Source organism: Pangasianodon hypophthalmus, chromosome 8 (assembly GCF_027358585.1).
Source record: "Pangasianodon hypophthalmus isolate fPanHyp1 chromosome 8, fPanHyp1.pri, whole genome shotgun sequence".
Classification (NCBI taxonomy): Eukaryota; Metazoa; Chordata; class Actinopteri; order Siluriformes; family Pangasiidae; genus Pangasianodon; species Pangasianodon hypophthalmus.
In genome coordinates this window covers 25,980,704-26,008,483 of record NC_069717.1, presented here as the reverse complement: position 1 = coordinate 26,008,483, position 27,780 = coordinate 25,980,704, and the positions used below count along the sequence as shown (strand labels likewise).

The window sequence follows — 27,780 nt, the reverse complement described above, 5'->3', positions numbered from 1 at the left end:
TTGGCCACAAGTTAGCTAGATGACAATGACTTTTTTTTTTTTCATTCAGTTATAATGAATGAGTTGAGGAGTTTTTCCTCTCTGTGTTGTCTGTTAATCTCTGCTTCTTTCCCTTCTGTCTCAGATCCTGGCCAAGCTGAAGCCCAAACAGCTGAAGGTTGTAGGTTCCATGGCGATGGTGCGCAACAGTGTGGGCTCAGGTGGGGTTCTCTTACACAGACTCGTGTAGATCAGTGTGTGAGGGGGAACTGTGTGCTAATTCAACACTCTCCTTGCACATATCTGCCGGTTTTATTATTTTTATTGTATATGATGCTGATCTTTTACAAGCTTGTGTAGTCTCTCCAGGCTTCTCCTCCTCCTCCTCCTCCTCCTCCTTCTCTTTTTATTTAGGTGCTCATACAGTTTGCAAGACACAAATCATTGCCATCGTTACCAATGTTTTCTAGAGTTGATAAAGATTTGTCGTGTGTGTGTGTGTGTGTGTGTGTGTGTGTGTGTGTGTGTGTGTGTGTGTGTGTGTGTTTGCTTGCAGATTGCTACGTGGCTGACGAGCTGATCGTATCTCGAGCTGGTCGCAGAGTGCGTGTTGGAAACACTGATGCTGAAGGACGCATGGTTATGGTGGATTTGCTCTGTGAGATGAAAGAGAAGGTACAGACACACAGACACACACACACACACACACACACACTAATCCAGCTGTTAATTGGAGTTGGTTCTGTGGTTTAGCAGTAGTTCACCCTGCAGGTGAAAGTGGCACAAATCTAGAAATTATTTTTATTTCCTCTTATCTAACACACATCCCTGACTTTTTTGCATTTTGCAATTTCATTAAAGCTCACTGAAATCTGCATGATGTGTAAACAGCCTCGGTTTAAACAGCCATGTGACTCTGATAACAGTCCAGCTCAATGTTCTGCACTAATGTGTTCGCATGCCGTCTGTCATTCTGACATCATCAGCATTGTGGGCTTTATTTTCACACACACAGTGCACAATGTCTCCTCGTGTCCCTCATAAAGATTTGTCTTTACTCACTGTGGGCCTGCACTGCGCTTCAACATCAACACCTTTACATTAGAGTTTGTTAAAGTTTTTTGTTTTTTTTTTTGGTGAATGTGCAGTTAAGTGGTTTTGTTAGTGATGGTACTGATCTAATACCCAGGACTGGTATCAGGCTGATAGCAGTAAAGAACGGTGGGTTGGATATCAGAGAGAGAAAAAAGAATGAATTCAATCTGATCCTGTAACAACTGGAAAAGTCTGGAATTTCGCTATTGACTGATGCTCAAGGTTTCAGTATCAATGTCTGTATTAGAAAAGAAAAAATGGCATTGTCATCTTTAGTTTTTGTATTTATGGAAAAAAAATGTGAAAACCCACCTAAAAATTTAAGCACTTAGAAGGATATATAACTATATATTATTCAAATATATTCAAATATATTCAAAAATATGTTGTATAAGTAGTTATTATTTGTGTGTGTGTGTGTGTGTGTGTGTGTGTTTTCCCTCAGGCGGTGAAAGAGGTCTCTCCACATCTCTTCACCATCGCCACTCTGACCGGTCACGCCATCAGAGCCATGGGACCCAATTACTCTGTAATCTCACATACACTCACATACACTCTTAGCTCATTTTGCTGCCTTCCTTTAGCAATGTGTTCAAAATTTCAGCAAACCTTCACACAACGTTCTTAACGCACATAAAGAAGGAAACATTCTTACGCTGATGTACACACACTCCAGCCTTGCAGTGAGCAAAAGTGCAAAACACTTTTCTCTAATCAGGTCTAAAATTATAGTACATAAAACTGAGCTAGTTGAAAATAAAACATATCTGAGGATTTTGTGTAAAAATTGTTTGCAACAATGAAATCTGTGTGTTTTTTTGTAAATAACACTAATCTCGGTGTGTTTAGATCATTCTGGATAACGGAGCTGCACGTCGTGAAGACAACGCCTTAAAGTGGCAGAAAGGTGTGTAAGAGTGCAAAAAGGATTTTGTATTTAACGTGTGCAGGAATTTACTGTATGCTGTTTGTAATTATTATGTGTGTGTGTGTGTGTGTGTGTGTGTGTGTGTGTGTGTGTCAGCGGGCGAGGTTCTGGGCGACATGTTCGAAGTGTCCACCATCCGTAGGGAGGATTACGAGTTCCACAAAGGGAAGTCTGAGTATGAGGACATCCTGCAGTGTAACAACCTGCCCTCGTCCGCCACGCCACGCGGACACCAGACTCCTGCAGCCTTCCTCATCATGACCTCCGGCCTGGACCAGGTACACACTTGCACACACTCTCACACACGCTTGCACACACTCACCACACACACACGCTAATGGCTTTCCAATTATCACGTTCTCTAGAATTTAACAAAATCACATACATCTCTCTCTCTCTTCTCTGTGTCTCTTGTCTTTGTCTCTCTCTGTCTCTCTCTCTCTCAGTATGGAGTGGACTCTGAGAAGCCTCTCCCCTACTCTCATATTGACATTGCTGGTTCCAGTGGTCCTTTCCCAGGAGTCCCCACTGGAGCTCCTCTTCTCGCCATGGCAACCAAATACATCCTGAACTGACGTGCCTCCTGTCCATCAATATCGCAATAACACTGTGTATCCTATGGAACGTTAATCTTCTATGATTTATGATGCATCTCTTCCATCAACATGATGCTGAAACTGGAACAGTGAGAACTGACCCACATTTTCACTGATTAAAGACCAAAACCATTATATAATCCAATTTTATATCAAACACATGGTTAAAAAAAATAGACAATCGTGGATAATTCTACAAGTGAAAGCATGTGGAACGGTTCCAGATTAGGCAGCTTGTTCATGGAAAAGTGCTATGTGATGGTTCTTGTATCGGTTTTCCATCTAAATATAATTCGCTCAGAATAAATCCTTCTGTCTGTGGCATTATTGTCTTTTTATTTCAGTGCTATCACTCCATCCATCCACAGTCTCATCCCTCCAGACTGTTCCCTCTCAGCCTTCCTGAACACGATCTGAACAGAAAATACTCAGGGATGATGATGATGATGATGATGATGACAAATGTGAATGATGTATTTTGTACATCCAGCTTTGTTGTGTATGAATGGCACATGTATGTCTAAGCTCGACAAATAAATCCGATTCAGCAAGAAACAACAAGCTCATGGTTTTTAATGTAGAAATTTCAAAGCTTGATTGAACTTCGGAATTAAAGTAGTTAGGCATTCTGATATGAGGAACTGTTTTAGTAAAGTGCAGACTTGACTACAAAATAAAATGAACAGTATAATTCCTTATATATATGCGCACCATGATGTACACAGTGGATAAGATGTTTAATATAATTTAAAATACACATTGAATTATACATCATTTTGTGATACACAATTTATCCGACATTTATGGCATTTGGCAGACGCCCTCATCCAGAGCAATTTAGGCAACTACATAATGGAAATGTCAGGCTTTTACAGATTAGGACCACATATTTGAAAACAGTTATCATAACCATAAATCTGAAAGCCAGCATAGAGGGGCTGAGTGAATGTGGTGTGGACTCTGTGGAGAAGAGTCATGGTGTCAGAGACACTGTAGAAGGACAGAGTTCCTGCCCAGTGATCCAGATACACTCCTATTCTGGTGGAGCATGACTCTACAGGGACCTCAGTGTAATTGTTATTGTGTTTAAAGAAATAATTCGACTTAAAACAAGTGAAACTCCAGGACTTGTCATTTTGCTCAAAGCTAGACTCATTGCTTGTGCCTTTCCTGCTGATGCCTTTATAAGAGACTGCAATTGAAGAATTGTACTTGCTAATCTGCTCGACCTCCCAGTAACAACGCCCCAGCAAGGTCTCTTTACACAGAACTTGCTGTGTCATGTCAAATCTGTCGGGATGATCAGGAGGGTTCTGAGCCTGACGAGTCACCATTACTTTTCTGTTCTCCTCAGATAGAGAGAGCCGACGGTGTGCTGTGTTTGGATCCAGAGTCAGCTGACAGAAATCTGTTTCGGGCACAAAAACTATGTTTAAGAATCAAAAGTTTAATAAAGAAAGTTATGAAAAATAAAAAAAGTTTACAGTGAAAAGTGAAAGACAAAAGAGATGTCACTGGTCCATCCCTGGTAGTATGTTCCAGCACTCTGCCTCCCTTGTGTACTAACACCAGTGTCTTGGGCTCCCCGAGTGGTGCAAGGGAAAAGTGTTCCCACTATCCCTGAGAGATTATGAACTCAAATCACAGAACAGTGAAGCAATTACTGTTTGCCTCTTGTTATTGGTGATCCACTCTTCATGCTGATCCAGCTGCCTGCCAGGACACTGTAACAATTTCCTATACGCCTGATGGCTCTGGGCAACCCTTTTTTGGACTTCGCTACAGATCTCCCAGAATTGGAAGGTAGTACTGCAATACTGATGGCGGTTGATCAGTTGAACTTACTATTTTATACCATTTGCAGGTCCCCCCACTGCATGCAAAAAGACTGAGTCTTTTTTATTCAAACATGTCTTCTATTATCTGAGTCTTTGCCCATGTACAGCTGGCCAGTGGGAACAAGCTGACTGGGGAGGCACCAGAATACAGAGAGACTATCAACCCAAAACATTAACCTCTAACCTCGTGTCTTAGAAGCTCAGTCCTGCCTTCTTTTTTCCATATATCCCCCCTCATTCTGTGTCTGTCTTCCCCAGGGTCCTGGGGCCTGTGGTTTCCTGTGACCTGCAAGAATCTTGGAAACATAACCTCCCACTTTTATGGTGGACTGAGTTTGCTGTGAGTACTATCCTTAACAGCTTAACTATCTGGTAGCCTGAGAGGGTTAAGGTCTAGAGGAGTGGCCATGGGTCCCTGTCAGGGATGTGATAGAACCCCTATTCAAATTTGGCCCGTTCTTGCTTGACAACCACAGGAAGCTCTACTAAGGCAGGATCATTGGCATACTCACTGACACTTAGAGACAAGTTGGACTAGCCAGTCCACCTTTCATGCTTTTGGATAGTATGAGGAAACCAGAGAACCCACAGAAAGCCCATGTGAAAGCACATGTAAGCAAAACTCCACATAGACAGTAACTCAAGCTCAGAATTTAACCTGGGAGTCTGGAGCTGTGAGGTGGCAATGAAATCAAGTTCCACTAAGCAAATTTAGGCCATACAGAAGAGTATACTGTATATAATATCCCAGTCATCCATGTGACTGCACCAAGAAAGAGGATTAATCAGAAGTTCATGATTGATAATAATGGGTATGTGACACTTACATTTCATAAAGTCTTCTCTGGTCTTTGGCTCAGGCAACAAGGCACTATAGTCTATTCAAAAACAAGACAAAACAATTAAATTCTCTTCCTCTAATTTTCTTTAACAAGAACTCTGACAAAATTCATTCTACCTCCAGATTTGACTAACTGCAGTTTATAGAACTTTTCCACTTGCTCTGTCAGTCCAGTTACAGCTTTCCTCAGTTCCTCTATGGAAAATTTAGGTCTGATCATAAACTTGGGTAATTCTGCAAGTCCAGGAGGGACACTGAGAGACTGGAAACTCTGCAGAGATAAACACACACACACAGATGGAGTGAGACGATGCTTTTTAGAGCCAAAGCACACGTAGTCTATTAGACATACCATTGTCAGAGCTGCTCCTTGGTTAGGTGATCAGAAAATCTGTCATTTTACCTGGAGGAAATGGATGTGGTCATCTGTGTGTGAAAGCTCCTCCAGCTCAGCATCTCTCTTCCTCAGATCAGCAAGCTCCTGCTCCAGGTTCTCTATAAGTTCCTCCACCAGAGTCAGTTCAGCTTTCTCCTGAGCCCAGATCAGTTCCTTCACCTCCACGTTTCTTTTCTCAATGGACTGAATCAGATCAGTGAAGAGCCTCTCACTTTCTTTAACAGCTGTCTGTGCAGAGAGCTGTTAAGAGACAACATGTCTTATTATAACACCCTTAAATTCTGGAATAGTGTTTTGTTTTCCAAATTAAGAGTGCTGTAGTAATACAGATTACTATGTTATTGTTATAAAAAGTAGCGAGGGTGAATCCAAGCTATTAGTTGATCCTGTTCTTCAAAGTGGAGCTCAGTGGTTTTCAAAGTCTGGACAGCTAGAGGAAAAATCAGCAAGAAGGTAAGCACAATCTAGAGAGTACACCCTTTTTTACAACCCACCTCTAGCTCTGTAGAATTGGATCTCTAATAGACACATGCACGGTGGTGTTTACTATTGTTTACTATATGCGCCTTACTGCCAGTCTAAATCTGGTGTCCAATGGTGCATCCATTTCTGTGGTAATAACCCAAAAGAGAGCCAGAAAGCTGTTTTTTGTGGTCAGGATGATTCGCCAAGGCTATTTCTCTCACAAAAAAAAAACCATATCCATAGACCCCAGAAACCTTTTGCAGAATATATTAGCTAAAATTGTTCATTATTCATTCATCTTCAGTAAGGGCTTTATCCTGGTCAGGGTTGCAGTGGATCTGTAGTCAATCCCGGGAACGCTGGGCTCAAGGTGGGAATACACCCTGAATAGGACGCCAGTCCATTAGCCTAGAAACTACTGCAGAATATTTTTCATCAGTAAATATTATGTTCACATTTCATATTCCATTTCAGTATGAAATATAAGGACCACTACTGTTGAACCGCTGTGGCATGCAGACACTTATTAATTAGGATGAACTCTGATTTAAAGCACACAGGTTTTTTGTATTGTGTCTAAAACCAGGGTGTCAGAATGAGTGGGGGTTTAATAAGTGAAGGTTGCCTAGACAATCAAATATGTTAGAATATAATCCAGCCCCATACATTCCTGTTTTCTTCTCCTCTAGTACTAACCCTGACCGACTCCAGATCCTGTTTCAGCTCTTGTACTTTCTTCTCTCTCTCTTGGATTCTCTGCTGGGATTCTCTCTGGGTCTCCACCAGTTGCTTCTTTAAACAAAATACAGACAAATCACAATACAATATGCATATATTATATATGCCATGCCATTCAAAATGTTTTACAGGAACAATGCTATGTAAGATTTAAACATTAGGTTTTCACCTGTTTCTCAGCTCTTTCTGCTATAGGTAAGACTGTCTGATGACCACTATGTTCATCCATTACACACAAGCAACAAATGAACTTCTGATCAGTGCGACAGAAAATCTCCAAGAGCTTGCCATGCTGAGAGCAGATCTTCTGCTGAAGATTCATGGAGACCTCGACCAGCTTATGCTTCTTTAACGCAGGAGAATTGTAGTGAGTCTGAATGTGAGCTTCACAATACGAGGCCAGGCACACCATACAGGACTTGACGGCTTTGTGCTTTTTCTCAGAGCAGACATCACACTCTACGTCTCCAGGTTGAGCGTAAGAGACAGCAACAGTAGCAGCCTGAAGTCTCGTCTTCCTCAGTGCCTCAACCAGTTCAGCCAGCATGGTGTTCTTCTTGAGAACAGGCCTCGGAGTGAACGTCTCTCTGCACTGGGGACAAACATAATTTCCTTTCTGATCCCAGCAGCCATTAATACAGCTCAGACAATAACTGTGTCCACATGGAATCGTCACTGGGTCCATTAGGAGATCCAGGCAGACTGGACAGCAGAACGAGTCCTGCGCTTTTAGAACAGCTTCTGCCATTTTACTGCACTCACAGAGGCGGAACAAACCGTGAAAACAAAGCGAGCTGCTTTTACTTTTGTTTCTTAAGCGATGTGAGCACTGATTCTGTAGGAGTGTCTTATTACACACCTGTGGCTGTGGGTGGACTAACCTGCACAATGAGTCACACAAAAACAAATCTAAATTGGATGTCATGCTGTAGAAAAGTATAGCTGTGTCATAAAAACACAAGCATTTCTTATTCGATGACAAAAATCAGATGGGAATATAAATTAATATATATATTTTTAAAAATCACATTTTGTCAATCAAAATAAATGAATCGTGAAGAAATTCACATGAATGTAAATGAATTGTGAAGAATATCATGTGAAAATAAATGAACCATGTGAAGAAAATCATGTTAAAATAAATTAATTGTGTGAAGAAAATCAAGTGAAAAAATTTAATTGTGTGAAGAAAATCATGTGAAAAATGAACTGTGTGAACAAACTAGTGAAAATTAATGAATTTTGTGAAGAAAATCATGTGAAAATAAATGAATTGTGAAGTAAATAGTGAAAAATTTAATTGTGCGAAGAAACTCGTGAAAAATGAATCGTGTGAACAAACTCACATGAATAAATGAATCGTGAAAAACATGCACTTATTGTGAAAATCCACGCATGAGAATGTGCACAACATAACACGTGAAGTGTCTAAAAGCCACGTGTGTAAATTTTCTCATGTGATTATTCACAGGTGAAACTTGCGTGACTTTTCTGTAAAGGTGGCTGATCCTGAGCTCGGGAGTGTGAGCTGTTCCTGGTAATGTAAGCTCTTTTGCTCTTTTTGTGGAAAATAGATATTTTTGCCACTCTGTAAAACGTGTACGTGTAAAACGTGGTCTTTCCAGTTATTCTGACCAGTTAATTACTCACAAGGAATGGGTGCTGTGCTGTTTAGACTTTACTGTTAGCCATTATCAGTTCAAGTCTAACAACACTGCCACGTCCTATCTGAGCTGTGTGAGGAATAAAACACGTGGAAATTAATCAGCGATGTGAAGCAGAGCTTCTGATACTGTTTCAAAGTGTTTTATTCCTCTTATGCCACAGCACTTAGCCATAGATTACTATTTTTCATTTACTGATGAAGAAATTTTTATTAGTTTATCTATTTTTTTGTTATAGTTATGGAACAAGTTAGTTCCTTACAGAAATCTCTCTTTCTCTCTTATATCTGTCCATCTGGCTCACAGGGCATGCAGGAAATAATCCTGTTTTTCACATGCTGCTCTTAGGCAGGGTTTAGTGTCAGTGGTATGTGTAGTATGTCTTTTCGAGCGTTAGGTGGATCAGGCGTGTCAGCTTCTTTCTCCTCCTTTCAGCTGCAAACTCATTCGTAGCTACAGAGAGGAAATAAGCTCTCCTCTTCACCTCATTTACATCTCTTAGTTCTATTTGAAAACACTTTTTGAGAATTATTTATACGTCATTTCTACGTAACACAGTTTTGCTGCTGAGAAACAGTCCTGGGAATGTCTTGATCTGATTAAAACATTATCTCTTAAACGCTTCTGAACTTTATCTCGAATGAATGAATTCATCTAATTATCCTGCCTCACAGATGGTTTGACTTTTTATGTGTGATGTGATGCATAATTTTAACTGATGAATATTTCCATAAGAGTAAGAACTGAACATTTTCTTTGAAAGGCCTCATGAAAGAATTGGTACATTATATTACTCTTCTGTTTTAATTCTGTAAAACGGTACCAATAGTTTAGACACACATGACTGGATGTATGATTTTCATGGTTTGATGTCTAGGTCTATTTAATTTATTTCCAATAGAGACATACAGAGAAAAAAAACAATATATTTTTAATGTAAGTCTGGACCCAATGGTGAGTGAGAAAAGAAGCCCTTGCTCTTTTGTTTTAGGAGCTAACAGTGAAACCTGAACTGTTCTAGCATATGTTTGAGATTGAGAATTTTTTTCCCTCCAATTAAACGCCATTGTAACTGCACTGGCAACGCAGTGTGTGTTCCACTAGAGTACCACTAGAGTATCATTAGCGTACCACTAGAGTACTAGGAGTACTAGGAATTTGTGGTGCTGCATGGCAATGGTTTGCTTCCTACCTGGAAGGTTGGTCATATCAGATGACATGGAGGGGATCCACATCTGCTCCTCTACACTCTACACTGGCGTCCCACAAGGCTCAGTACTTGGTCCTCTCCTGTTCTCCCTCTATACTCGATCTCTTGGTGCAGTCATGTCCTCACATGGGTTTTCATACCACTGCTATGCTGATGACACTCAACTCATCCTCTCCTTCCCTCCCTCAGACACTCACGTTTCTGCTCAGATATCAGCATGTCTGGCAGACATCTCATCATGGATGACATCTCATCAGCTGAAACTTAATCCCAGCAAAACTGAACTGCTGTTCATCCTGGGTATTCATCCACATCTCAGGATCCTTTATAACATCAGAAGGATTCATCCATTTCTGTCCACACAGGTAGCTCAGGTGCTTGTTCAGTCCCTTGTCATGTCGAGACTGGACTCCTGCACTGAAAGATCTGCCTCTGAGCACCATTTGTCCTCTGCAACTGATCCAGAACACAGCAGCACAACTGGTTTTCAACCTTCCTAAGTTCTCCCACACCACCCCATTGCTCCGCTCCCTCCACTGGCTTCCTGTATCTGCCACTGATGATCGCCTACAAAATCAAAAACAGACCACTTACCTTAAAGCACTTATCCCACCCCGCACTGCACCAGGCTCCCTCCGATCCTCTAGCGCTGCTCGACTGGTCCCACCATCTCTCAGGGTACAAGGAAGGCATGCATCAAGACTCTTCTCTGTTCTGGCACCGAGGTGGTGGAATGAACTTCCTCTAGATGTCTGAACAGCTGAGTCACTGGCGGTCTTCAAGCGACGTCTAAAGACTTACCTCTTCCTATAGCTCTTAAATTAGCAATTTATAAAAAACTGCACTGTCTGAGCACTTGTTACTATATTATCTTCCAATAAAGTTATTGGACTGATGGCATTCTTAGTCTGGGACCTAGTGAACCAGCATCAGAATGTATTTATTGATAGAGACTTCAAAGCACTTCTGTAATGAGCTCTGGTTAAGGGAGTCTGCCAAATGCCATAAATGTAAATGTAAATGTACCACTAGGGGGCAGCATTGGTGGATTTTTGATGTAACATTCTACATAATTTACTATTTATGTAGAAATGACAAGGGCATTTGTAACTGAAGATATTCATAGTTATCTAGCTTTAACTAGCCACAGGCATGTGTGTGCTGACACACTCTATTCTATTGTCATAAAAACTATTCTATTCTATTCTATTACATTATGACAATATTCTATTCTATTCTAAACGTTTCTATTCTAACCTATTATACTGGGACAATACAATACAATTCTACTGTGATGAAACTATTCTAATCTGATATAATTCTATTCTATTCTATTGTGATAAAACGTATAGCTTTTCTATTATATTATATTCTCTATTGTAATAAATTTTAATTCAATTTTATTCTATTAAAGTTCTATTCTAGTCTGTTGTGATTAAAGTTTATTATATTTGACAATGTTCTGTTCTGTCGTGATAAAACTATTCTACTCTAATCTGATATAATTCTATTCTATTCTAATGTGATAAAACTTATATTAGAATATATTATATTATATTATATTATACATTATAACATCATATTATTATATGATGAATTCTATTCAGTTCTGTTGTAAGTGTCTTGAGAAACTCTTCGTGTAACCTGTTTAGATATGGAAATATATGCAGGTTGTTTTATGACATCATCATCATAGTCAAGCGAGTTTTTTTTTTTTGAGCATGCGCTATCTGCTGATCTGAATGATGTTTCACATGCACACACACACACAGCGCTGATGTCATGTCATGTAGTGAAACTACAATTCCCAGAAGTCTGTGCATTCTGGTGGATGTTAGCTTTAGGACTGTAGATGAATTAATGAGCATGTTTGTGGCAGTAGCGGTGTTTGACGGGGCTGTAGCTGTGTTTGATGGGGTTGTTTGTGGCTGTAGCTGTGTTTGATGGGGTTGTTTGTGGCTGTAGCGGTGTTTGATGGGGTTGTTTGTGGCTGTAGTGGTGTTTGATGGGGTTGTTTGGGGCTGTAGTGGTGTTTGATGGGGTTGTTTGTGGCTGTAGCTGTGTTTGATGGGGTTGTTTGGGGCTGTAGCAGTGTTTGATGGGGTTGTTTGTGGCTGTAGCGGTGTTTGATGGGGTAGTTGGGGCTGTAGCTGTGTTTGATGGGGTAGTTGCGGCTGTAGTGGTGTTTGATGGGGTTGTTTGTGGCTGTAGTGGTGTTTGATGGGGTTGTTTGTGGCTGTAGCTGTGTTTGATGGGGTTGTTTGTGGCTGTAGCTGTGTTTGATGGGGTTGTTTGTGGCTGTAGCGGTGTTTGATGGGGTTGTTTGTGGCTGTAGTGGTGTTTGATGGGGTTGTTTGTGGCTGTAGTGGTGTTTGATGGGGTTGTTTGTGGCTGTAGCTGTGTTTGATGGGGTTGTTTGTGGCTGTAGCTGTGTTTGATGGGGTTGTTTGTGGCTGTAGCGGTGTTTGATGGGGTAGTTGGGGCTGTAGCTGTGTTTGATGGGGTAGTTGCGGCTGTAGTGGTGTTTGATGGGGTTGTTTGGGGCTGTAGCTGTGTTTGATGGGGTTGTTTGGGGCTGTAGCGGTGTTTGATGGGGTTGTTTGTGGCTGTAGTGGTGTTTGATGGGGTTGTTTGTGGCTGTAGCGGTGTTTGATGGGATTGTTTGTGGCTGTAGCTGTGTTTGATGGGGTTGTTTGTGGCTGTAGCGGTGTTTGATGGGGTTGTTTGTGGCTGTAGCGGTGTTTGATGGGGTTGTTTGTGGCTGTAGCGGTGTTTGATGGGGTTGTTTGTGGCTGTAGTGGTGTTTGATGGGGTTGTTTGTGGCTGTAGCTGTGTTTGATGGGGTTGTTTGTGGCTGTAGCTGTGTTTGATGGGGTTGTTTGTGGCTGTAGCGGTGTTTGATGGGGTTGTTTGTGGCTGTAGCAGTGTTTGATGGGGTTGTTGGTGCTGTAGCTGTGTTTGATGGGGTTGTTTGGGGCTGTAGTGGTGTTTGATGGGGTTGTTTGGGGCTGTAGTGGTGTTTGATGGGGTTGTTTGGGGCTGTAGCTGTGTTCGATGGGGTTGTTTGTGGCTGTAGTGGTGTATGATGGGGTTGTTTGGGGCTGTAGTGGTGTATGATGGGGATGTTTGTGGCTGTAGTGGTGTTTGATGGGGTTGTTTGTGGCTGTAGTGGTGTTTGATGGGGATGTTTGTGGCTGTAGTGGTGTTTGATGGGGATGTTTGTGGCTGTAGTGGTGTTTGATGGGGATGTTTGTGGCTGTAGTGGTGTATGATGGGGTTGTTTGGGGCTGTAGTGGTGTTTGATGGGGATGTTTGTGGCTGTAGTGGTGTTTGATGGGGATGTTTGTGGCTGTAGTGGTGTATGATGGGGTTGTTTGGGGCTGTAGTGGTGTTTGATGGGGTAGTTGGTGCTGTAGCTGTGTTTGATGGGGTTGTTTGGGGCTGTAGTGGTGTTTGATGGGGTAGTTGGTGCTGTAGCTGTGTTTGATGGGGTTGTTTGGGGCTGTAGTGGTGTTTGATGGGGTAGTTGGTGCTGTAGCTGTGTTTGATGGGGTTGTTTGGGGCTGTAGTGGTGTTTGATGGGGTTGTTTGGGGCTGTAGTGGTGTTTGATGGGGTAGTTGGGGCTGTAGCTGTGTTTGATGGGGTTGTTGGTGATCTCTAACACCACAGTTCACACAGGAAGTGAATTAAACCGATTCATTTCTCGCCTTTTCCTGGAATCTGTGAATGAGTGGAAGTGACAGCACCATCACCATCATCACCATCATCAGCATTATTTTTTGCATCATAATTGTCCCAGTCGGGGTCCAGAGCAGCAGTAACAGTAGTAACATTAGCAGTAACATTAGCAGTAGTGATGGTGGTGATGGTGGATGTTTACTAAGTAACGGATTACTAACGCGCGTGAACGTTAGAGGCGGCGCAGTTGCGTCATTGCCTCAGCAGCCTGTTCGGGCTCCAGCTGAGCTCTGAGCTCCATGAACACTGTCTGCTGCTTTATTCATTTTTAAACTCGCTGTGTTGGGATTTCATGGCGTGTTGGGTGTCGGGACACAGCGCTAGCAGTGACAGCTAGCCCGTGGCTGTGTGTTTGGCTTCCCCCCGGCTGTGCGAGCTAACCCGGCTAGCTGACGTTAGCTGTGTTTGTGCCGTGACTCACCCACAGCACTAGCGACAGCCGTACAGCGGAGCTCAGCTGCTTTGTGGACGTGGCTTTTTCTCTCTTTTTTTCAACACTATGGTCCTACGATACATGTATTTATATTTATTTATATTTTAGCCGTGTCAGCTTGTGTGTTATTTTCTCTTGGTTTGGGTGTTTTTAATGAGATTATACGCTCCTAAGCTGCACTGCAGTAGCACTACATTACAGACAGCTGAGGCTCCACGGGCTCCGCTTCATGTTTCCGGAGTGACAGCGGAAGAGTTTGAGTTTCTCTGTAACACACAACGGCGACAATGAAGAAGTTTTTCGACAGCCGACGGGAAGCGGTGAGTTCGGGGCCCGGGTCTGGAGGCGCCGGGGCCGGAGGCGGCGCGGGATCCGGCGGAGGAGGCGCCTTCATCGGCCGCGTTTTCACCATCGGCCGCTACCAGGTCACTGTGGAGGAGACAGTGGCTGAAGGTGAACTAACATAAACACCCTCTCTCTCTCTCTCTCTCTCTCTCTCTATCTCTCTCTCTCACTCTCCCCCCCCATATTTTTTCTTTATATCTTTCTTCCCTCAGTGACTTTTCTTTCCATATCTTCCTTTTCTTTGTATAACTTCCTTTTGCTTTCCCTCACTTCCCTTTTGCTTTCCCTCACTTCCCTTTCTTTCCCTCACTTCCCTTTCTTTCCCTCACTTCCCTTTTGCTTTCCCTCACTTCCCTTTCTTTCCCTCACTTCCCTTTCTTTCATTCACTTCCCTTTCTTTCATTCACTTCCCTTTGCTTTTCCCCACAGCTTTCTTTCCCTCACTTCCCTTTATTTCATTCGCTTCCCTTTATTTCATTCACTTCCCTTCCCTTTCCCTCACTTCCCTTTCTTCAGTCACCTCCTTTTGCATTTCCTCACTTCAGTTTACTTTTCCCTCAGTTCTCTTTCTTTACCTCACTTCCCTTTCTTTCATTAACTTCCCGTTATGTTTCCTCACTTCCTTTTGCATTTTCTCACTTTCCTTTGTGTTTCCTCACTTCCCTTGCGTTTCCTCGCTTCCTTTTGCGTTTCCTCACTTCAGTTTACTTTCCCTCAGGTCTCTTTCTTTCCTTCACTTTCCTCCCTTTCGTCCCTTCTCCTTCTTTCTCAGTTCCCTTCCTTTTTTCTTTTCTTCATTCTTCTTCATGTCACTTAATAGTTGATTAATCCAGTGTTGCCCCAAATTCACGCCCTGGTCAAGGAAAGCGATAGTGTTTTTCTTCAAACACTAAAATGCACAGGTGTTTTTACTTCCACTGTACAGACAGACTTTTATTAATTTTATTAAATTCTATAAAATATATAGCTAAATGTTGCATTTACAATATATATATATATATATATATATATATATATATATATATATATATATATATATATATATATATATATATATATATATATATATTACAGTAGACTAAAGTCATGTTAAACCTGTTAAATAGTACTGAAATCTTTCAGTGAATTTGATGGAGTTGAATGGAGTTGAGTGCTCAAAGTGCAGTAATGATCACTGCAATGTTTTTCTTTCTGCGTTCTTTTCCGAAAAGAAAACATGTGACAGGTTTGTGTTATTGCATCACAAAATAGAAGAGCCTATCATGCTCCAGTATGCAAATGTCATGCAAATTTGCATATCAAAAAAATCCATTTCAAATCATGTTGTCAAATGTGTTGTTAGAGGAAAATGATCAACAATAATCAATAATAATCAAAATAATCAACTTCGGGGTGATAACAGTAACTCCGATTCACGTTGGGTTCATCTCGCCATTCCATCGTTGATTATTGTCCTTTAACAGCACGCCCCCAAGTGTTTTATAGCTTACATATTACATGTTCAGTTCACTGTGATGTCACACACACTCACTGACTTGCATTAACGTGTAGTGATACTGTAAGGCCGCGTTCACACCTGGCATTAACATGCGTCCTGGATGATGGGATTGTAAGTGTTCAGCGCTACGTACAGGTGTGAATGGGGTCCAACACGTCTCGAAGACCACATTCGGAGGTGATCTGGGACGCGTATTTCCTCAGCACGTGTCTCGATGTGTCCCGGACAGCAGTGAAGGAGCAACTAATCAACTGCATCACTGCATTAGCCGGAAAGTGCGTAATCATATGTAATCAATACCTCTGCGCTGCACTTCCAGTCTGCACCCACAGCATTCTGCCGGCTCTCGTGGCTTCTGCCGTTCATTTCTAAGTTTCTTTAGCAGACCACGTGAGCAGAGCGTTTGAAACAGCCCGTACATGTACATAAAATAAGATTCGCAGGACATTTCTGCCTGAAAACAACTGCCGCGGAAGACGGGTGTGATAAATGTGTGTGTCGCTTTTCCTCTGGCGGAAATGATGTATGAAATCCGAACACAATCATAACTCCAGGTTTGAACGTCTAGACGTCTCGGCTGTCCACTTGTGATCGGATCACTCGAGACGGCTGTTAATAGCAGGTCTGAACTGAGCCTAACTCACAACCCGAACAAGCACCAGCGATCGTTTTTACAGCAAGTGAATGATTAGATTTTATTCGTTTTTAGAACGAGGGACATATTACACACACAGGTGGTTTATTTAAGACACCTTGTCCATACACCTTGTCCGTACACTCTCTAAATGTCAGTGCTGTTCCATTCAGCGGCTAGCTTACTTTTTTCTTTCAAAGTGATTCGATCAGAGGTTGTGTTCTACATGTCCGAGGCTTTTAAGTGGTCACGAAGCATTCATTCATTTCTTTTTTTATGCTGAATGCCCCCCTTTTTAATCCTATGGCTGCTTTAGCTGGCGTGCACACCTCATGGTGATTCATGAGCATGACGAATACTGCTGTAAGCTACACTACACTTTGTCAGGCTGGACTATTGACCTTGTTTCGCAGAACGTGGGTGAGTCATCTCCTTGTGATACTCCTGTGAGCGAACGGCACTTTGTGCAAAACTCTAGCTAGTAGAACCTTGTTACGGGGAAGCAGCTGAGAGCTAACCATTAATCTCTCCTCACATGCTTCATATACCTTAATTTAGGAATAGACAGAGAGTGGAGGTGTGCTATGAAAGGAAAATAATCAGCGGTTAGGTGGTGTGGTGTGTAGTGTTTCCTCTCCAGAGTTGATTATTTTCCTATAACAGCACAGTGTTAGTTAGGTTTTAACTTGCGTTATTGCAGATATAATCAGTCGCTTCTTTCACAAGGTTCTCTTTTTTCTTTCATTTGTGTCAGAAAACTGCCTGTGACAAAGCGCTGACACTGGAGACTCCTTCCATAAGAGTTTATTAAACGTCTCTTTACAGGAAACTTCACCATTTCAACAATTATACGTAGGTTTGAGCGGCGATATGATGATATATTACTTACTTTTCTGAGATCTTGTGATAGCTTTATATTTATAGTTTTGAATTTTTAAATAATTACAAACTGGTTGGAGACAGCTGATGGTAAAATTTTGTACGTAATCTTTTAAAATTGTAAAATGTTCAAATTTTTACTGATTTAAAAAAAAAAAGATTTCCACCCTTTCTGTGTTATTTTTTTAAATATGAAAAATAAAATACATGAATTTTTTAGTGGGCATAATAAAAATCATGTGTGATGCATATTGTGTTTCTCAGAAACGTTTTTGAGAATCGAGATGATATTTTTGTCATATCGCCCACCCCGGTTGTGTTCTTCCTTTGTTAAGTAACAACACTTTTTAAAAAGCGAGATTATTAATTTTTAGCTTCTCCCGTACAAGTCCCTGTGAATGAGTCGTTACTATAGAAATGATAATGTATTAAAACGAGCGCATTGATATAAACCTGTGATTTGAATTACAGACAGAAATAATGGCAGAGCTGCTGTTGTAGAAAATGAATCAACAATTTCCCGACCAATCAGATTCGAGAATTCGGCCGCACTTGTTAACAGTGCTGTATTTAGTTTAGCGTAATTAAATAAAGTGTAGTGTTGGGAGGCAGGATGGATGTTCACTGTGGAGCCATTTTGTTTGTTGGTAGGATATTTGAGGCCACTGTGTTTCCTGCATACCTCAGTGGTACGGCGTGTTACGCTGAGGTCAGGATGCCAGAGACATGATGCTCTTTAAATAGCGATTGTGAGTCAGTGGGAGTGGCTCGGCCCGTGATCCGAGGGGAGGATGATTTCTGTCCAGCCTTGTTTTTATGGCACCAGCTGAAATCCTTGTAGTTCATCCTTTTACACCCACAGCCACAATGATCTTATACTCTCTTATGACATTCTTATTGAATTCTAGTGGCTATTTATAGTCTTACTCAACGCTCCACGCAGCATCGGTGTTGTGGGTTCTGTTAGCCGGAGAGTTTGCGACAGTTATGTTGCATATTTCAGTCTCTCTCCTTGTCTCTTCAGCATGAATGCACACACAGGATGTAGGAGACCTCCTTTCCCGTATCTATTTAAAGGCTCTTGCGATAACATAACCGTGCAGGAAGTGATGTCGCTCAAGGCACATACAAAAAAAAAAATCGCACAACCGGATTTGAATTTGTGGCATTATCTTCCATTTCAGGGCACAAGATATTCTGACTTTTTCAGCAAGTAGCAGTAGAAAAGCCAGTAAAACTTAACTGAACTGAAGTAAAATGTTCATTTTAAGAGTTTAAAAAGTTTAAAATAAGATGTTGTTTATTTTTCTGTTCATCAGATTAATACAAAAAAGTTCTGGATTTTTTTTTCTTCAGTTTTTACTTACTAATTGTTGCTGGATTTCTTGCTTCCTGAAACTAGAAGCAAAACATCAGCTTTTATTTTTTTTTATTATTATTTTTTTTTATTTTATTTAATTTTTTTTTTTTGTTTTTTATAGAAATTAGCCAGAGGAAATCCCTGACCACTTAAGATTATATCTGGAAGACTTGATGCCAACATTGGTTAGTGTTTGTGTTATTATGGACTTTTTATCTGATTCATGAATCTGATTATCTGATGTAAGTCATAACCGCTCTTCCTTGATTAAAGAAAAAAAAAGGTTATCATTAAAAACACTGATTGTGATGCTGTATTTGATTCGCAGCTTGTCTTCTTCAGGTTTTTTGCTTTGAGGAGAATGAACATTATGCTTCATTATGACAAACACAGTAATCACTAATAATTGTTTCTCTCTCTTGTTTTTTGTTCCATCAAATGTTATGTTTTACACTGATAAACAAAATCAAAATCTTTTTAGAAATGGAGTCGCAATCTTCCCTTATTGTGCAGTCTGGGCTTTATTTTTCACTGCACAAAGGATGAGCTGCATGTAGCAGAAATGTGGCGCTTTCTCACCTTGTGTAAGTAATTAAACATAGTGAATATTACACATTTCTGCACTGACCCTCAGATTAGTATAAACTTGCAGTAGCACTGGATCAAACCCGTTTATTAGCCCTGAGAAAGACGCTAACTGTGCGAGACCGAAACGCCTTTCTGTGCACGATTGATATAAAAGGCTACTTCGGTGTTATCCAGCAGACAAGGAACAAGCAGAACGTGTTCCCAGCCATGTTGATGACCTTGCTGTGACCTTGATCGCTGTTTGGATCTAATCAGTTCATCTGCTGGATACAATCATAGTTCCATGAAAATCCTACAAACATTCAAACACTTGATCTTGAACTATCAAGCTAACGAGAATCTCAGGCAGATAAACAGAAAGCAGAAAACATGCTGCCTCCACCTCGTAGTGGCAGAGTCATAAAAACCCCACCTCTTACTGACCTGAGCAGAGCAATAGCTCTCGTTCGGTGGGTAGCGATGTATAAACCATGTTGTCTGGTAAACCTTTTTTACTGGAGGGATTAATTAGTGTGAACGACTCGCCTTGTGGTTAAACATGTCAAGAAAATAACTCAGACAACATTAATCTCTTTTAGGTACAATGTGAGGACACAACACCACTCTCGGGCTGCACAATATATCAAAATCATGGAAATATCACAAATGTAAATATTGCAATGTGCACTTCGCAAGGGCTCGCGATGACTGAATGATTTTAATACTTCAGAAAGTTATGAAAAGTTAAAGTTTAAGGGCGACGCGGATAGCAGAGAATGCTTTCTTTTCCTCAAAACAACATGAAACATAAATGTTGATTGTCATTTTCAGTTTTTAAATATATAAATGTGTATATAAATATAATTTAAATGGATTTTACACACTTGTAGCGTTATCGTAGCACGTGTCACATTGTTTAACAAGTTCTCGCATATCGCATTTTTCTTCAATATCGTGCAACCTTACACCACTCTAATTTCATAGCTGAAAAATTGGAATTTTTTCTTTGATAACTTTGTTTTTTCTTTGGTATTGTCTGTATTGATCAGTTAGATTTCCAGGCAACCAAAACCTGAGACTGGGCATTAGAGCTGGCCGATGTGACAATATAATAGATATAATAGATATAATAGATATAAAATATCGTTATAATTAATGTTGCAGTACACTTTAGTGAGGCGTTGTGGATACCATGATATCCTTTTATTAAAATAGTTTTGTTTTTATTGTTTTTGATCAAATTTCATACTTTAACTTGAAAAATGTCAAATGATAGAATTGTTAGATTTTTAATGTTTCAATGTTACATATCTTTTCAATGTTACATATTTTTTATAAATTTTTTTAAACATTGTTATTTTTTAAATCTAAAAACATACAAATTAATTTATATTTGTGGACGTTTAAAAAGTATCAAATAGGTTTTATTTTTAATTTTATTCTTACGCTGCTGTTTTGCTGGCAGGTTGGGAGTAACCCTGTACACCGTGATACGTACCGCGTGTCGTAGAAATACCTTTCGAGAATTGGGACATGATGTTTGTGTCGTATCGCCCAGCCCTAAAGTGAGCACATTAGAGATTTTACTTGCTGTGTAAGCTAGCTAATGAATTTCTGAGTCATCCGTCACTGACATCATAGGCTTTTTGTCGTATCCAGTCTTTTCTAAAAATAATACTAAAACTTGACTTCACTGGTACTGGCTGTTTTGCAGTTTAGCTGGAGAGACCGTGTCACATGATTGGCTATGCTAAACGGTACATCAGAGCGCTTTTAATTACACTCATCCCGACTCCAATTGCGTCTTCATCCTTATTACTCCTGTGTGCTTTGTGCAGAATGTAGACTGTGTCTAGCTAAAACACTGGAGATCTGTAGTAAAATTCCGTCTCCGTGATCTGTTGTACACGTGTCTAAGCGTCCTGTCTTTTTTGGATTATTGTCTTGTATATCTCTGTGTCCTCGCCTCGCTTGTCCCGCTCTTGTCCTACTTTCCCTCCTGTATTTAAAGTCGTTTGGAGTGGTGTAGTGGAGCAGCTTGGTGTCAGTGTGTACTCTGTCTCTCTGTTTGCTCTGACCTGTTTTACTCCACTTCACACACCTGTCTGGGAAACCCAGCCCAGGAAGCAGAAAAAGTGCTTCTTACACAGCAGCACAGAGAAAGTATTTTCTTGGTGCAATTGTTCTGGAAGGTAAAAAAAAAAAATTTAGCAAGAAATAGTTAAGAACTTGAGTTGTAAGTTAGAATCGGAGGCGTCTAGTGAACAGAATAGAGGCCTGTGTGTAAATAATAGATGCTCAACCGCTGATTTATTCATCAGTCCACAAGTGTGTGTTCATGTGCTGCGTCAAGTTCAGTGTGTGTTCATGTGCTGCGTCAAGTTCAGTGTGTGTTCATGTGCTGCGTCAAGTTCAGTGTGTGTTCATGTGCTGCGTCAAGTTCAGTGTGTGTTCATGTGCTGTGTCAAGTTCAGTGTGTGTTCGTGTGCTGTGTCAAGTTCAGTGTGTGTTCGTGTGCTGTGTCAAGTTCAGTGTGTGTTCGTGTGCTGTGTCAAGTTCAGTGTGTGTTTGTGTGCTGTGTCAAGTTCAGTGTGTGTTTGTGTGCTGTGTAAAGTTCAGTGTGTGTTCGTGTGCTGTGTAAAGTTCAGTGTGTGTTCGTGTGCTGTGTGAAGTTTGATGTGTGTTTGTGTGCTGTGTGAAGTTCTGTGTGTGTTCCTGTGCTGTGTGAAGTTCGGTGTGTGTTCGTGTGCTGTGTGAAGTTCGGTGTGTGTTCGTGTGCTGAGTGAAGTTTGATGTGTGTTTGTGTGCTGTGTGTGTTCGTGTGCTGTGTGAAGTTCGGTGTGTGTTCCTGTGCTGTGTGAAGTTCGGTGTGTGTTCGTGTGCTGTGTGTGTTCGTGTGCTGTGTGTGTTCGTGTGCTGTGTGTGTTCGTGTGCTGTGTGTGTTTGTGTGCTGTGTGAAGTTCGGTGTGTGTTTGTGTGCTGTGTGAAGTTCGGTGTGTGTTCCTGTGCTGTGTGAAGTTCGGTGTGTGTTCCTGTGCTGTGTGAAGTTCGGTGTGTGTTCCTGTGCTGTGTGAAGTTCGGTGTGTGTTCCTGTGCTGTGTGAAGTTCGGTGTGTGTTTGTGTGCTGTGTGTGTTCGTGTGCTGTGTGAAGTTCGGTGTGTGTTCGCGTGCTGTGTGAAGTTCGGTGTGTGTTCCTGTGCTGTGTGAAGTTCGGTGTGTGTTCCTGTGCTGTGTGAAGTTCGGTGTGTGTTCCTGTGCTGTGTGAAGTTCGGTGTGTGTTTGTGTGCTGTGTGTGTTCGTGTGCTGTGTGAAGTTCAGTGTGTGTTCGTGTGCTGTGTAAAGTTTGGTGTGTGTTTGTGTGCTGTGTGTGTTCGTGTGCTGTGTGAAGTTCAGTGTGTGTTCGTGTGCTGTGTGAAGTTCAGTGTGTGTTCGTGTGCTGTGTGAAGTTCAGTGTGTGTTCGTGTGCTGTGTGAAGTTTGATGTGTGTTCGTGTGCTGTGTGAAGTTTGATGTGTGTTTGTGTGCTGTGTAAAGTTCGGTGTGTGTTCGTGTGCTGTGTAAAGTTCGGTGTGTGTTTGTGTGCTGTGTGAAGTTCGGTGTGTGTTTGTGTGCTGTGTGTGTTCGTGTGCTGTGTGAAGTTCGGTGTGTGTTTGCGTGCTGTGTGAAGTTCGGTGTGTGTTCTTGTGCTGTGTGAAGTTCGGTGTGTGTTCTTGTGCTGTGTGTGTTCCTGTGCTGTGTGAAGTTCGGTGTGTGTTCGTGTGCTGTGTGTGTTCCTGTGCTGTGTGAAGTTCGGTGTGTGTTCCTGTGCTGTGTGAAGTTTGGTGTGTGTTTGTGTGCTGTGTGTGTTCGTGTGCTGTGTGAAGTTCAGTGTGTGTTTGTGTGCTGTGTGAAGTTCGGTGTGTGTTTGTGTGCTGTGTGTGTTCCTGTGCTGTGTGAAGTTCGGTGTGTGTTCGTGTGCTGTGTAAAGTTTGGTGTGTGTTTGTGTGCTGTGTGTGTTCGTGTGCTGTGTGAAGTTCAGTGTGTGTTCGTGTGCTGTGTGAAGTTCAGTGTGTGTTCGTGTGCTGTGTGAAGTTTGATGTGTGTTTGTGTGCTGTGTGTGTTTGTGTGCTGTGTGAAGTTCAGTGTGTGTTCGTGTGCTGTGTGAAGTTTGATGTGTGTTCGTGTGCTGTGTAAAGTTTGGTGTGTGTTTGTGTGCTGTGTAAAGTTCGGTGTGTGTTCGTGTGCTGTGTAAAGTTCGGTGTGTGTTTGTGTGCTGTGTGAAGTTCGGTGTGTGTTTGTGTGCTGTGTGTGTTCGTGTGCTGTGTGAAGTTCGGTGTGTGTTCGTGTGCTGTGTGAAGTTCGGTGTGTGTTCTTGTGCTGTGTGAAGTTCGGTGTGTGTTCGTGTGCTGTGTGAAGTTCGGTGTGTGTTCTTGTGCTGTGTGAAGTTCGGTGTGTGTTCTTGTGCTGTGTGTGTTCCTGTGCTGTGTGAAGTTCGGTGTGTGTTTGTGTGCTGTGTGTGTTCCTGTGCTGTGTGAAGTTCAGTGTGTGTTTGTGTGCTGTGTGTGTTTGTGTGCTGTGTGAAGTTCGGTGTGTGTTCCTGTACTTAGGCCCAGTTGATATTCGTAAGTTGTTTGGAATTAAGAATAAATAATGAAATAAATGAACAGTAGATTGAAATTCAGCTTCCTCAAGGAGCAACGCAGCGTACTCCTTCAGTTAATGGACACACATGAATTTTTAGATTATTGCTGGATGTAATGGGTGACATGGTGGTGCAGTGAGAAGCTTTGACGCCCCTCCAGGGTCGTATATTCTCTCCACCGTGTGGGTTTCATCTGGATTCCCCAGTTTCCTCCAATCTACCAAAAACACCCTGGCAGATGGATTTTCTGCACTAGATATCCGCTAGGTGTGAATGTGTGTTCATTAGAGCTGCAACCAGTGATTATTCTGATTATCAGTAAATCTTTTTTTATTAATAGATGAAGAGTGAGTCAAATGAAAAAGTGTGAAATAAACGAGAGAATCAGTACAGTAATATTCTCATTAACTAGCTACTGCTGTGTAAACCTCATACACTTCTGTGACACCAGTTTGCAATAAACAAAGCAAAATATTGAGGTTTTCATTTGACTCTCCCTTGTAGTTAGGTTATTTATTTAAAAAATATACTAAATGCCAAAAAGATTCAGTTAAAAATTATTTCTTTCCAGAACTACAGAACACTTAACCAAGCTGAATTACAATATTACTTGATGACACGTATTACAAATATATATCTTGTATCATGAACGTTAAGAAATTTCAACATGTAACAATTTACCAACTAGTTTAACTAATTATAATCTAATTAACTCAAATGGCTTTGCTACGTCTGGCGTGAAGTGACGTGGTGCGTGCCAGAGCACGTTTCAGAGCTTATACCAACTAATCGATAATGAAATCCGTTGCCAGTTATTTTTATTATTGAGCCTTATTGATTTTTGCTGATTAGGTCCTGAGGGTCTGTGTGCTCATGTATGCGGAACAGGGCAGATAGCGCTTTCCTCCATGTGTGTGTGTGCGTGTGTGTGCAGATTGCCTGACAGAGTCAGCGTTTACTTCTGAGACTTAGCAAATTAAAAATGACCGGTGAGGGCAGTCCAGTCCTGACGAAGCCAAGAACCACAGGAAGTGGCTTGGCGAGTGTAATGAGCCGATCATTACCTCAATCTGATTAAAATCCGGCTAACCGGATGTCCGCGTTTAACATCCGTCTGTGCGCAGACACGTGATGCATGGAAAGTGTCAGGACAGGTATTAATAAAGAGCTCCTTCACAGATTAACTTTCACTTGGTCTTTCAGGACTGTGTTAAAACATCATTAACACGACAGCACACACTGTTCTTTCAACACGTGGAGGTCATTTTCATTTTTTTTGTGTTTTATTTCAAGGCCAGTGAATGTGCCTTGGTTAGCAGTGGCTTCTCGAATGGCGGCGCTGGCGGAAGTCCAGACTGCACCGTAGCAAAAACACTGCATGTTCTGTGTTCGGCTTTACCTCCTTCAGAGACTTTAAACTGGACCTAATTGAAGTGCACACAAACACACACACTGCCGGAGAGAGAGAGAGAGAGAGAGAGAGAGAGAGAGAGAGAGAGAGAGAGGGGGAGAGAGAGAGAGAGAGAGGGAGAGAGAGAGAGAGAGGAAGTGATATCTCCTCTCCAGATGGGATGGCAGTTCGAATTTAGCTGCATCGCTGAGGGCCCTGAGTCTGTGTGTGTGTGTGCGCGTGTGCGCGCGTGTGTGCGCGTGTGTGCGCGTGTGCGTGAGTGTGTGAGAGAGAGAGAGAGAGAGAGACTGTTAAGTACCCCATCAACCCTAAAAATAATAATTTTGTGAAAAATCAAAACTACACAAAGTTCTTACTCCGAATCTAATCGATCATCCAAGACAACTTTTTCTTCTTTAGTCTCAAGTCAATCTCTCCTTAAAAAAATGTAACTTGTCATATACCATCTTCAAGTGATCTCATTATGTAAGGAATCAAACACTTCAGGACATGCTGTTATAGGAAAATAATCAGTGATGGGGTGGTGTGATGAAGCGGAGTTACTGTTACAACCCCCGAAGTTGATTGTTTTCCTGTAAAGGCACGTCCCAAAGTGTTTTATTCCTCTTATACCACATATATTTGTTAAAGAACAATGTTGTACTTTTTATTCGTTTATAGCTACGTTACAGCAGCTCTAAACAGTCGCTCCTGATGTTAATAAGACAAAATTCAGCATGTTACACAGAAACCACAAACTCCTCCATCTTGAAGACTTTCCCATGGAGGAAAACTGTTACAAAGCCCTGAGACTGGAGACTCCTTCCATAAACCTTAAATAAAAAGCCTCCTTTACTTTGTTAAATAACATGGTTTTTTTTTTTAAGCCTACTGAAAAGCCACTGTTAGAGAAAATTAATCAACACCTTCTGACCAATCAGAACCGAGAATTCAGCAGCGCTGAGGTATAAGCTACAGAAGCTCATTTTTAAAGTAGTATGGAGAGGTTCAACTGTAGGTGAACTTTCTGGTCTGTGCACACACACACACGCGTGCGCACACACACACACACACCCACACACCCGCACATGCACACAGAAGATGTTGTGTTCCTTTGCGTTCCATCTTCGTGCTTCTTTTTAAGCAGGACTATAAACAGAAGACTGAGGTCATATTTATAGGCTGTATTACACAAGAGTGCCCACTGCGTTGACAGATTTGCTTTACACCAGTGTGTGTGTGTGTGTGTTTGTGAAAGCAGATCAGGCTTTTCACACAATGTGACTCATCTTTGCCCAGGGCTGCACAATGCGTGCGCTGCATGCTAGAAACATTTCTTCAGTTTGGGTGTGTGCACCTGTGCAAAGCTGAGCTGCGTGTGCCGGTGCAGAGGAGGACAAATCAGAAATTCATTCACTTATCATTCGACTGAAAGCTCTGTTGTTCTGCCCAGTTCCACGTTTAGATGTAATAATGTATGGCGAGCTAGTTAAGTGACACACACACACACACACACACAGCGTCATTCGACTCTGGATCTAATTAAACCTAGAGAAAGATGTTGATGGTGTGCGGTTTGATTTCCCTCAAGTCTGCTGCTTTCACTGCATCCTGCCGTGTGTGTGTGTGTGTGTGTGTGTGTGTGTGTGTGTGTGTGTGCGCGCACCTGTGCGTGTGTTTGTGTGTGTTGACTGCTGTGCCAGCGTTTGTGTGTGCATAGTGAGATAATGCATACACTCATTGCCGTTCCCATGTGCTTATTTCTCTCTTGTTCACACACCACCAAGCAGCTTGTGTGTGTGTGTGTGTGTGTGTGTGTGTGTGTGTGTGTGTGTGTGTGTGTGTGTGTGTAAGCTCCTGCTGTCTGTGATCTCGTGGCTGACCCGCCTGTTGTTTTAAAGCCTTATGGCAATAACACACACTGAACCAGACTTAGTGTTTAGCTCACACACGCTGGAGGGTTTGCAGGAAAATGAAGAACTTGTTCTCTGTCCAGGATTTGTGTGTGTGTGTGTGTGTGTGTGTGTGTGTGTGTGTGTGTGTGTGTGTGTGTGTGAGAGAGAGAGAGAGAGAGAGAGAGAGAGAGATGGTAGTAATGGACTACTGTGGTTCTGAGAGAAATCGAAAAGTAAAGCTTTACATCAACCACACTACAGAGTATTGCATTTTTTCATGCCAAGCTTTCGACTTGGCATGAAAAATATTACAAATATTGAAGAATATTAAAATTATTATGTATCAAATAGAAATATAATGAAGAATATTAAAAATATTGAAGAATATTAAAATTATTATGTATCGAATATAAATATAATGAAATATTGTTTCTGTGATGAGACTTTGCATCACTTTGGTTCGTTCTGAACAGAAACAGTATTTTTATGTTCTTGAGTGTAAATAAAACCAAACACTGCAATTAATCAGAAATATGTGTGTTTACTTTATAATATTTTCAGAGCATGCTTCTACACTGCAGTGTGATTTGTTGCTTGCAAAATCATAGGAAAAATACTTTCATGATGTCGCACCGTCCTCGAAAACCTGGAAAAATAACAGTATTAAAC

General features: G+C 41.5%; 3 protein-coding genes across 15 annotated transcripts in view; 2 read left to right on the top strand and 1 right to left on the bottom strand.

Annotated features, from left to right (window-relative positions):
• The window catches only part of zgc:152830 (uncharacterized protein LOC767682 homolog), an 8,697-nt gene extending 5,775 nt beyond the window's left edge, over positions 1-2,922 (top strand). Inside the window, exons 11-16 of the mRNA XM_034307031.2 lie at positions 125-200; positions 536-654; positions 1,520-1,603; positions 1,924-1,981; positions 2,099-2,280; positions 2,449-2,922. Coding sequence (XP_034162922.1) covers positions 125-200; positions 536-654; positions 1,520-1,603; positions 1,924-1,981; positions 2,099-2,280; positions 2,449-2,577 — 648 coding nt within the window. The 3' untranslated portion in view covers positions 2,578-2,922. The remainder of the gene's footprint in view (positions 1-124; positions 201-535; positions 655-1,519; positions 1,604-1,923; positions 1,982-2,098; positions 2,281-2,448) is intronic.
• Positions 2,923-3,219: 297 nt separating this feature from the next.
• LOC113546011 (tripartite motif-containing protein 16) lies at positions 3,220-11,029 on the bottom strand. Of its 3 annotated transcripts, XM_053236007.1 has the most exons (7): positions 9,734-11,029; positions 7,047-7,469; positions 6,836-6,931; positions 5,681-5,914; positions 5,395-5,548; positions 5,264-5,314; positions 3,220-4,006 (listed from the first exon to the last, which is right to left on the bottom strand). In XM_053236007.1, the coding sequence occupies exons 2-7, from the start codon at positions 7,422-7,424 to the stop codon at positions 3,468-3,470; spliced, it is 1,452 nt and encodes a 483-aa protein (XP_053091982.1). In that variant the 5' UTR covers positions 7,425-7,469; positions 9,734-11,029; the 3' UTR covers positions 3,220-3,467. The 3 variants fall into 3 exon arrangements, with proteins under 3 accessions (XP_053091982.1, XP_026801504.3, XP_026801503.3); XM_026945703.3 differs by lacking the exon at positions 9,734-11,029 and having other exon boundaries at positions 6,836-6,928; positions 7,047-7,815; XM_026945702.3 differs by lacking the exon at positions 9,734-11,029 and having other exon boundaries at positions 7,047-7,806.
• A 2,573-nt stretch (positions 11,030-13,602) lies between these two features.
• The window catches only part of aak1a (AP2 associated kinase 1a), a 45,051-nt gene continuing 30,873 nt past the window's right edge, over positions 13,603-27,780 (top strand). For 2 of the 11 annotated variants that reach the window (XM_026945782.3, XM_026945781.3), the window contains exon 1: positions 13,612-14,376. In XM_026945782.3, the coding sequence (XP_026801583.1) occupies positions 14,211-14,376 (166 nt within the window). In that variant the 5' untranslated portion in view covers positions 13,612-14,210. Of the gene's footprint in view, positions 14,377-27,780 lie in introns of all 11 variants that reach the window. The other 9 variants (XM_034306458.2, XM_026945783.3, XM_026945784.3 and 6 more) reach the window with 7 other exon arrangements.